At 39.3% G+C, this 11903-nt stretch overlaps 1 protein-coding gene across 5 annotated transcripts in view; it reads left to right on the top strand.

The window, feature by feature from the left end:
• The window catches only part of PPARG (peroxisome proliferator activated receptor gamma), a 134785-nt gene that overhangs the window by 108035 nt on the left and 14847 nt on the right, over window positions 1–11903 (top strand). For all 5 annotated transcript variants that reach the window (XM_039231308.1, XM_039231311.1, XM_039231310.1 and 2 more), the window contains one exon: window positions 9106–9556. In XM_039231308.1, coding sequence (XP_039087239.1) covers window positions 9106–9556 — 451 coding nt within the window. The remainder of the gene's footprint in view (window positions 1–9105; window positions 9557–11903) is intronic.

The raw sequence follows: 11903 nt of genomic DNA, 5'->3' as shown, positions 1-11903 counted from the left end.
TGCGTTCGTTGTTGTTTTGTCCTTTGAGAAAATAATTCACCCTGTCTCTCTCTCTCTCACACACACACACACACACACACACACACGTATGCAGAGTCATGTTCATCTGTTCGCTGTTACATATTGAGTCTAAAATATAGGACAGGAAATGTTTTCAGATGGAGAAATAAACCCAATTTTGAAAAGGGAAAAAGTCCCTCAACTTCTCCTACAAATTGAGAATAGTATAGAGCCTGAATAACTGGCCACAGCTACATCCGTTCCAGCAGCCCTGCGTTTCTCTGGGAGGGGCCTGACCTAGGCGTGGAGAAGCTGTTCAGCCCCAGTATTTTACAGCTCAGGAGAACTGCTAGAGTCACTTCTTACGAAGTTCCAGGCGGGGGCATAAATATACATGTAGGTAGTTTTCCTTGTAGCTCTACTGATCGCTCCTGGGCAATTAGAGGCTCTGTCCTGTTATTGCGCACTTGAGTTTTCTCCTCTGTGCGGCTCTGAGCTGCCTGGGCTACTCCTCCCGTAGATTCTCAAACATCTGCAGGCTCTCTGATTGCCAGTGTTTGGAAAACCCAGAATAGGTTATAACTGTTACTAAGTCAGATGTTCCAAAGCAGAACTCTTCCTCGATAGGAAGCTGAGAAAGCAACCCGGAATCACAGTAAAACAAAACACAGCTCCACCGGAATTTCACTTCTGCCGTCCGCTTGCAGTATGACCTGGGTCACATCTCTGTACCTGTTTTCCCAGGCAGGGCTCCACCTTTGATTGTAATATCTGCAGCAGGTTCCTGGGGTTGTAAGAAGCACAGGACACATTCAGAAGACACAGTCCCAGCCCTCGAAGGCCCGTTTGTGCTGTCATTTACTTTCAAATGAACACTTCCAGGAGAGGCATGCAACTACTTCATAAATATGTGTAACTTTGTCCCCACTCAGTTATATTTTGGCAAAAATATTCATTAGCCTTTAATGCATTTTGATGACTATCTCAAGGTGGGGGGTTCCCCCCCTTTTAGCTATAAACCATTAGAGTAGTATCAGCTAATAGAAAATTCCTGTGGGTATTGCTGTGTAAAGAGCCAAATGCCAAGAAGGACAGGGAGTTTCCTGACTGCAGGAGAGTCACCAATATCCTAACAGTGTGATACTGTGTCCACTTCTCCACAGTCAGAAAAGTCCTTACACATTTATTGTGCCCAAGACACATAACCATCTTCAGCTGCTATTATTATTCTATCTTTAAAAATGAGGAGACTGGAGTGCAGAGAGGTTGCATGTTTTGTCCTGTGATCACGCAGTTAGCACATAGAAGAGCCAGGACTGATGCGGGCCTCCTAACTTCTGCGTTAGGGCGTTCTGAGCCTGATACCCACTCTTGGAAGCTACTTCACCACTGGCTAGCAGTGAGCCACATGGACAAATGCACTCGGAAGGCTTCGCCTTGGGAAAATATGCTGGCTTAACAATTTATTTTTATCGCTCTTTAGAATGGCAATAATCTTCTACCTTGTCCTGCTATCCCAATATATTCACAGCCAGGAAATTTTTGTCTTTTCACTCTTTTGTTCTTCCCAAATTATAGCGGCTAGGACAGTTGTCTTCCATACAGGCAGGACTGCAGACTATAGGTCGTAGTAAAGCTGTGTCTGTGTATTCATTAATGAAAAAAATTGGGGGCACAGCAGAATGAAAGCAAGTGAAGACCTCTGTGTAGCTGATGTGACTGGAACCTCAGCCGTGTTCCTTTGAAGGGAGAGAAATAAAAGCAGAAGTAGCAACATGGCTAAGAGGAGTTAACAGTGTAAGCACATTGAGCAGCTTGCTGAGAGCCGGCGTTGGGTAGGGACCGCGGCTGGGGGCCCAGCGCTGGGAAGGGAGCGGGACAGGGAAAGAACCCTAAAGCAAACTGTTTACGCCACAGTTTTGCCTCGGGCCGTTTATTTTCCGGGAACTGCTTTCTCACCTTCTCTTTATCTCACACTCCAGACCTGCAATCCATGCTGGAAATCCCATCAATTTAATAGTACCTAGGAGATAGGAGGAAGGCATTAAAAAAAAAAAAATTTCCCCTCAGTAGTCCAGGATTTAAATGTACACTACCAGTGACTGGTGTATTCTTCCCTGTCACTGAAAGGCAGAGAGCCCAGTCCAGTGTAAATCACTTTAAAACCTCCCGCCAAATAGCAATTTGGCTCTAAATCTTTGAGTTAAAAATAAGATAATTGTAGGCTCTTTATGGGATAAATAGGTATTAAGGATTTTAAGAAAAAGGGCTACAAAATGCTTGATTATAGGCTTCTCAAGTTCAGGGGCCAAATGTTTGTCATTTTTCCCCTATAGTAACTGAGACTGTGCTTTGCCCATAGTAGTTACTCAGAAGGTATTTGCTTAATTGAATTAAAAACTTGCCTGTGTGCCCCTTTGAAATTCTGGACTTTGAACAGAGAGCCTCTAACTCGCCCAATATTTGCTCACCAACCTGGACATCATTAATAGTCTAGATAGAGGCAGAATTGCCTCCTGTTAGGGCCTGGAAAAGGAAAGAGAGACTGGGCCAAATTAAAATAATCCAGTCCCTGATTACACAAAACTGAAATAGAATTGTTTGGCTCTCTCTTTTCTCCTTATCTTGCAAAATCAAATTAAGCATTAGTGGAAAGAAATAGTTCAGAGAGGAATATGGGAGAGGAAAAAAAAAATCCAAAATGTGATTTCCAATGAGACTAGATATTTGTACTTTATCTTACATGGTCACGTTATTTATTTCATAGCATCTCTCTCAGGGGTGTTATGTTATCTCTTGGCCAGGGCTTGTGAAAGTTAAGCTTTGCATTGATAGAAAAAGTCATGCAGAAGTAAGGACTCCTGAGAGGGTAGGGATGTGGAAAAATGGCCATGGCTGGTGCAGCACAACAGCTTGGGTCTCATTATACACCCTGCTTGAGACTGATGTCATTAGTGTTGGTTAGGCCAAGCCTGGGGGAGGCTGTTGAGCATAAAGGATGGCTTGTTACCCAAACCCTTTGGAAAAGGAAATGGCTTTGTTGAAGAGGCCATTCTTTAAATTTATCTTACTGCTCAATTTAACCATTGCCTATTCTGTCTCATTTTTGGAATACCTGCTAATCTCTTCTCTCAGGACCTGTACCAGCATATATATGCCTCTAGGCCACCCAGGGCTCTTCCCTTCTCAACTAAAATTCCGTCTCCTGTATCTTATTTCCTGGTGCTACTTGCACCTTTCAAAACAGATAAATGAGCAGATAAATTAAATGCTTCTGCTTCCCTCCCATGTTTTTTAACTTTAACATCATATCTTTGGGATATGATACCCCTACTTTTCATTGTCTTGCCTAAAAGAATAATGGTTGGGAATTTCAGGCTCAGGGCCAGATGGGATATGGAATCACGGGATATGGATAACAGGAGAAGAGATTTCAGTAGCACTAAGCCGTTTAGCCACCCTCAAAAGGGAATGGCATTGGCTCTCCTCACAATCTCTTTTCCTCTCAGTGGCTTGTACCAGCCCAGCACCATCTTTTAAGAGATCCCACTGAACCCTGAAAAACGTGACTATAGAACCAGGGTGCTCTGTTTCATGATGGCAATTTGAGAACCGAATGGACTTTGGAAGTTCCCAGTGTTTGAATATTACCCTGATGTGATGAACACACTGGGTGTGTCATTGTCACATGATCCCATGTTTGTTGATGAAAATAAACAGAGAATGGTTTTAAAAAACCATGTTCAGTGCCATGGTTTGTCATAAAACAATAAATAGAAAAACCCTTGGTGTGCCTGCCAACTTTTCATCCCATATCTGGGAGATGGTGAGGCCCTGGCTGCACTCTATCTGCAAATAAGGAATAAAACTTGTTATTTGTTCTATATTGGACTTTGGGTCCCAAAGCATCACATTGCTTATGATGGATATGTGTAGAGTCACTGTTCTTATAATTATGAGAGCACACTGGTGCCATTATAAAAATTGTTTTTCTAAATAGTGTGTGAAATAGGAAACTATCGAATAATAAAACCAATATGGAAATGTAAACTTTAGTGAAAACAGTTTTGTACCCATTCAAATTTTCCTATTCTAAAATTTACAATGGCTGTCAAATCTAGTAACTCAAGCTATTGGAAAGATACCTGGTCTTTTAAATCCTACACTTACAGCTAAACAAAGTGTGGGCTCTTTCTCTTTCGTCTGTGGAAAAGCCTGAGGGAGCTGGAATTTGCTCTCTTGAGAAGAAAGATACCAGACAAACCCTCAGAGAAAGGAGACTTAGAAGCCCCAGGATAAAGAACAGGATAGTAGTGCTGATTTGTTTTGATGGCTAATGAAGAAAATGGGCTCCTGGGATCATTAGTCCATATATTAATGTTAATAAAATAAATTCCTTTATTGCCAGGACTGTCATGAATAGCTGAAGATAGATCTGAACCAATAGTGCTCTTTCAGACAGTAAATTGAAAACGTATAGTTAAGAAAAGCACATGGATTTTTTTTAATGATTAGATTCAGTTGACCAATACCCTTGTTTGCCAGCTGAGTAACGCTTTGGCTGGCAATCAATGATTTTTTAAGAGCTGTGGTTATGTGCTAGTTCATTAGAGTGTGAATAATTCTTCCCATTAAGTTTTTATTTGTCTTAAATCTCTAAACCATGCAGGGAAACAGAATTACATTTGAGAGGTTTTTCAAACTTAACTTCAGTCACATCCAGCACTAAACTAGCACTTCTAGGAGCTATATACTTCAAAAGGTACTGCCTCCAATACCCCACCACAGAAGAACTTCAGTTTTCTGTGAAAAGCCCCAATTCCCTCCATTTTATTTAAAAAAGTAAAAGTGGGAAAGTCATGTAGAAAGCAACAGAAAGGGAAAAGAACTAATCATGAGTCAGGAAATCTAGTTCCATTTCAGAACTGTAAATAGTTATTTGACTTTGGAAAGTCTCCTGGCTTCATTTAATTTATTGATACCTCGTCAGAGAATGATGATGTAGGTGATTTTTCAAGACCCCTTTGGTCCTATAAATCCCATGGTTCTCAACAAGAGGAAAATAGAAATGGGCAAAACAAAAAGACGTTGAAGAAACCCAACCAATGTGTTTTGATTAACATTCACCCACTGTAGCCAACCCAGGAGAATCAGGTATCTCTAAATGGATAAAGGCTAGTCAGAAGTATAAAAAAAGAAGAAGGAAACAAAATGAAGAAGATAGGCGCCAAGCATTCAGTTTTTCTTCCTTGAGCCTTTGCTCTAATCTATCATGAAAACTAAGGCTATCAGGAGAGATTCATGAGACGAGACGCATAGTTTTTCAGGCCAGTTTTAACTCTGATGTCTCTTACACTAATTACAGTCTCCGGAATTGAAGCAACCACTAGAATAGTCTGTGCTTTAGTTGACTCTCTCATTTATCTCCTTTAGCTTGCGATTTTAGTATTCAGAAAGAGCTGTAAACTCAGAGCATTCACTCGTGCATAGTCCCTTTCGTAACTTGTATATTTAAAATTCTGATGTTATGGACTACTAAGGAACACTATGGTTCTATTTCTTCAGTCAAAAAAGTCAACTTTTATTACTCTATTTTGTTTTCATTATTAAGCCAGCTTCCTCCGTGAGCTTTGTGTTATACATTAGAGGCGTGCAAGAGGCCTGTAACTAAATATAATTACATTTATCTATATAAAACAGTACCTTTAATCCTATCCTGGCTTTGATATGTAGAGACATTTTTGAAAATCAGAATATATCTAAATCAATTATATTTGATGTACCTCTCCAAAGAAAACTAATTTCCTCTTACAGAAACTGTTTTTACTTTCCCTAGAAGAACACTGTGTTGGAGTGCAATTTTTTTCATGTCAGCCTCACCTTTGTCTGGTCTGTCCGATACATGAGAACTACAAGCATCACTATGGCCAGAGGCAGAGTCACTATAAGGTTAATGAAGCTTAACTGCAGGGCTCCTCTCTCATACAGAGCCCCTCCCAATGCTCTGGGAAGGGCCTCAACAATTTTACTCTTATAACTTGTATTATAGAATCCAACAGTTGTCATAAATATACGCAATGATTGAGTGCATTTCATGCCCCACAAAACCTGGATCCATCTCCGACAGTGTCCTAGATAAAATTAAACATTCTTTCCTGTTAAGGAGAGATGCTTATCTTGCCATTGGATACAGTGTCTGAAGATAAATACCTTGATGGCTCCAAACTAGAAGTGTAAATCATTAAGACCAAATTTGAGAATGATCTCGTTCCTCTTAATAATGGCAGATCATCAGAAGCTAACAAGAACTTCTAAGCTCCCTTTGATTTGTAGAAAATACAGAAATATGGAAGTGAAGTCCTTTTTATGTAGAACATTTTGCCGGAAGTGTAATATTAATAACCCAAGATAAGTTACACGAGCCAGATTCCACCTCGTTTTAAGGAGGTCAGCTCTCTAAATCAGGTGAGTCTTTTCACTGTTTCAGGGTAAGGAGCTCCAGAGCAAAATGTGCAAGTTAACTGTTTGCAGTCTAAAAATCAGTGAATTGGTGGCAAAGAAAGGCAGATCTCCAGACAGATGGTGTCTGGTGATCCCTCTTGGAGTGTGACAGATTTACGTGGTGGCTGAAAGTGCCTATGCAGACTTCAGAAATACAATGAAAACAGCACATTATCTTGGAAAAACAAAAAAATCCACCTGGTATTCATTTGCATGTCAATACCCAGAATTCTCTACCAGTTCATATTTTCAAATGCTGAAGGGATTTAAAAAAAAAAAAAAAAACTAGAATGGTTTGGCATGATGGGGGGGCTGCTGATTCCTTTCTCTGTCCTTGAGTGTTTACTGCCAGGAAATCCTGACCAACATCGATTGCCAAGGGGTTAAAGTCACATTGTTGTTAAATTGGGAGAGAAAATTAGCAGGATTTTGTGCCCTATGTTCAACTATCACAGAGTTTCAAAAACAGGAACCTGGGGCTTTATATGAGGGGACAGGGGAAGTCAAGGGGAAGAGTCACAGGGTGATTTATCAGGGCATAGTTCCAGATAAATTGCTTACATGGAGGTGGAAGAATTTTGTGCATACATATTCTGGGCCAAGAAGCCAAATTGTTGAGCAGAAGCACGTCTAGAAGTTGAAGTGGGCAGTTCTGGGCACAATCTTTCCCATGTGAAGAGGGAATGATGTATATTCATGTTATTTTGTACTTCTATATATACAGGTAGACTTCTCAGGTATCCCTACCATTCCTATGGCAGTAAAGAAAGCCAGTATTTCATTAACAAAAGTTTAATAATACGCTACAAAACTCCTAAAGGAACAGAAGCCACATTTTCTCTAGGTTCTATAAAAGCAAGCCTTTCTCATGATTAGAATCTGACATTCTGGGGGAACTCAGCACATTTTAACTGATGTGACTGATTATGTGCTCTTTTTTTTTTCTTTTTCCTCTCTCATTAATATGAATCCTGAAATAGAAAAAAAGAAAAAAAAATACAAGCAGAGTGTCCAAAAACATAGTAAGCATTATTTGCCCCTAATTTACTTGAAAAATTAGAGCCAACAAGCAAACTTATTCTCGAGTCCACACATCTGCCCTCCTTTGGGGTTGGCTTAACAATACAATTGAAGTAAAGTTTTTGATTTAAAAAAAGCGAGAATTTCTGGAATAACTCCAGTGAATGGTGTTGAAATCATATGCAGGTTTGGAAATCTCAACCTCTAAAAATCCTTAGTGTTAGTGTTATTTCCTTCAGTGTAGAATATACTTAATAGTTTGGTGAAAATCGTAGACTTGTGTAGAGATTAACAGAATCTCCAAACCAGTGGCTCTTGAAGGTGGCTCCTGCTGCCACTCCTTATGTGGCTCCCTCTTGCCCATCAGGAGGGAGTTCTCAGCGTCTCTGCTACGGAGAAACATCATGTTCAGTGTACATGCGTATACGTGCACACTCACACTTACCCACATGTACACCACACACACAGCTTCTGAGAAATGCAACTAGAACATCTGCAAGAGAAGAAATGGAAATACCCCAATTTAGTCCATCCCTCTCAGTTGAGAAATTTAAGCTTAGGAAAGATCAATGACTTTTCTAAAGTCACATCGTTAACATAGTCACATAGTCACACAGAATCCAAGCTAGAACCCAAATACCCTCAACTCTTCTTCTTCTAGTGCTTTTGAGTATATGCTTATTTGAATGGGATTGGGGTTTAACTTCTATAGTTCAGTATTTCCAGTGTATGTAATATGCTGCCCCTTCTCCAGCAGAGTAGCCTGGAAGATTTCACAATGACCACAACCCTTTGGTCAGTTCTATACAAGGAAATGAAAGAGAGAGATCACTTAATGACTGACAACTTGCTTCTGAAGGCAGCTATCGCAAACTTGAATAAACTGATCCACAGGTTTTATTGATTATTTGACCTTTAAGGACAGATACTTTGAAAAATAAGTTCAAAACCCTTTTTTAATTTTGCCACTTTATGCAGCGCTTACCCACAGGCTTTAAACATCTGGCTCTTTCTAAAACAGATTGCTTCCAGAGCATTAAGAAAATAAATAGACATTTTCTTGGCTTGGTATTTCTCATCTGCTTTCAGACTGATTTTTTATAGTTAAGTGTATTTTACATGCACACTGCGTTTCATTTAAGATCTGAGTAGATTTAATCTAAAACTGCAAGATTACTTTATGTTCAAGTGGATGTGTTCAACCCTGAATTGCAGAAATGATTTTTTTTTTATTAAAAGAAGCTTAACACATTCTATTGAAAGCCAAGATAAACAACACATTTTGTATGATTTTCAAAGTCAGCAACAAAGACTCTGCAAACAACCAAAATTGGAACTCTTAGCCAATCATAGGTAAAGTGTTTCAGTATACGTTGAGAGAAAAGCAGACCAAGTTTGGTAAAATATGATTGGGCCTGAAAGACAATTAGGAGGAATAATCAGGAGAGAAGAGTCTTTTCTCATAAAGTATTTTTGACCTTTAAGATTCTAGTTAGCAAAGCAAATGTGTATAAAGAAACTGGAATGGTGTTCACCCTAAATTAGAAGTCTCCAACTCAACTACCTTTTTCCCTTGTTTTGCAGCCATTTGTTATCTATGACATGAATTCTTTAATGATGGGAGAAGATAAAATCAAGTTCAAACACATCACCCCTTTGCAGGAGCAGAGCAAAGAAGTGGCCATTCGCATCTTTCAGGGGTGTCAGTTCCGCTCAGTGGAAGCTGTGCAGGAGATCACAGAGTATGCCAAAAGCATCCCTGGGTTTGTAAACCTTGACCTAAATGACCAAGTAACTCTCCTAAAATATGGCGTCCATGAGATCATTTACACGATGCTGGCCTCCTTGATGAATAAAGATGGGGTTCTCATATCAGAGGGCCAAGGATTCATGACAAGGGAGTTTCTAAAGAGCCTGAGAAAACCCTTTGGTGACTTTATGGAGCCCAAGTTTGAGTTTGCTGTGAAGTTCAATGCACTGGAATTAGATGACAGCGACTTGGCAATATTTATAGCCGTCATCATTCTCAGTGGAGGTAAGATTCATCGTATCTTCTGTGAAAGGGGTGGGATGGTGTTGGGATGGCTGAAAGAATTTTGACTTTCCTTAGCATTCGTCGTTTCCTCTGTACTCACTGTGTTTTGCTACAGAAAATGCCAATGACATAATGCCATGAGAGCATCACTACACAGGTAAAACACCAAGAACGAATATCAAAACTTTGCCGTTTGAAAGCTGTTGGCAACCCAGGCTTTTTTCTTTTATTCTTCATAGTATTTTTTCCAGTCCAACCCAAACATGAAAGACAAATGCCTGCCCTTCCCGTCTCTCCAGAAGTCCAGTCAGTTCTTCATTTCATTTAGGTAATGACACGTACAAGTTTGCTGAAGTCAGTCTCACTTGGCATAGAGAAAGCACAAGTAACTGGTTTGGGGAAGATTTTGTTTCTACCCTACCATCAGGAAGGTACTACTTTGAATTGCATTTCTAATATCAGGAATCAAGGAATATTTATCTACTGACTTCTGCCTAACTCAGGAAGTCTACCTGATTTCCAGAAATCTTCTCTGATGGCTTCCCTTAAAGTACCTTTGTGAGGTAGTTAGTTGTGGTTAAGAATACAATCTGAACCAAAGAGCACACAGAGAAATAGAGTTATTTAGCAGTTCATTGTATTTTTGGCCTTGGAAGCACATGATCTAACTAACCAACTCCAAAAGCCAGGTTTTATACTAAATGCTACTTTCATTGGCTTCTCCACACATTTCTAACTTAAGTAGAAGAAAGTTTTACTATTGTCACTCTTTAAAAAAATTGTTTTTAAGCAATGAGTTTTCATTACTGAGATGGACTTCAGGTGAGGTTTTTGTATGTACTCCACAAAATATCCTCTGGCAAAAGCTGACATGGCAGCAGTGGGGGTGGGGGTTTGGTGGTCCTATAGATGAAAGCTGTGTATAACTGTCCCAGGTATTGTAAACAACACAGTGCCTTTTGTCATCCTTTGTTGCCCAGTTACTTGGGAGCAGAATGCTTCTGAAATTAGGTGCATCATGTGTTAGTAACAACAATAGTAGTAGCACACACTTAAGTACCTACTGTGTCTGAGGCAGTATTCTAAGCACTTCATACACCTACACTTAATTCTCCAACCTAGTGAGGTAAGTACCATTTTGCAAACGAAGAAGCTGGAGCACTGAAAGGTTCAACCACTTGCCCAGGGTTACCCAGCTAACGGCTGGATGGAGCCAGAATTACGAACTCTGGCAGCCTGGTTCCAAAGTCTACAGTAACACCACCCTTTACGTGCCTCGGGTGCAAATAGATAACGATAGAGCACAAGTTAACTCTGGAGCCTCCAATACAGTGTCCAGTTGTAACTCATTTAAAAATGACATTTGGGGATTATATTTAATGTAACAAAGATGACCATCCAGCATGTTTTAGTATCTTCACTGAATCTACTTACACAGATCAACCCTTGGTCCTCCGGGATCCATGATTAATTCAGCAAAGAAGAATGAGACTCTAATTTATTTGAGGTTCATTAGGAGAAAAAGCTTAAATTTTGAAAAACCAGATGAGAAAAACAAGCTGATATTGCTTAGCTAATATTTTGAGGCATATTTTACTTTTAACGAAAAACAGAAATAGAATTATTAACTTTTGATCTATTTCTGAGATTTTTGTAAGCATACTATATATACCATGTTTTATTCCTTTTTTTCACTTAATCATTTCCCCATGTCATTACATACTCTTAATATTTTTATTAGCTTTTGAAAATAAAAGTAATACATGGTCATTTCATAATTCAAAGAGTACAGAAAGGTATAAGTGAAAAGTAAAAGTCTATGTCCTCAGAACAAAATAAGATTAACAAAGTCCTGTTTCTCTTCTTCGAAAGTTTCTATGCACGTGCTGGCATATATATGTATATGTGTATGTGTATATGTATATGTATGCATATGTATGTATACATACACTACCATTTTAATGACTGGAAAATATTGCATTCTATAAAGGACCATTATATACTAAATTATTTATGGTTGCTTATAATTTATTACAAAAACCTATAAAGAAGAATATAGAAAACTATTGAAAATGTGTTCTTAAATATGTGTTTTAGTGACCGTTCTTATGTGTAAATTTCTGTCCAAATCAAAATTACTTTTCTTTTTTAAGTTTATTTTTTTTTAAATGTTTTTTATTTATTTCTAGGAGAGAGAGAGAGACAGCGTAAGCAGGGGAGGGTCAGAGAGAGAGGGAGTCACAGACTGAAACAGGCTCCAGGCTCTGAGCTGGCAGTCAGCACAGAGCCCGACGCGGGGCTCGAACCCACGAACCGTGAGATCATGACCTAAGCGAAAGTCGGACGC

This window comes from Hyaena hyaena, unplaced genomic scaffold (assembly GCF_003009895.1).
Source record: "Hyaena hyaena isolate Hyena2069 unplaced genomic scaffold, ASM300989v1 scaffold_56, whole genome shotgun sequence".
NCBI lineage: Eukaryota > Metazoa > Chordata > Mammalia > Carnivora > Hyaenidae > Hyaena > Hyaena hyaena.
The sequence above is the reverse complement of the archived record's forward strand: the minus strand, read 5'-3'. Positions and strand labels throughout refer to the sequence as shown.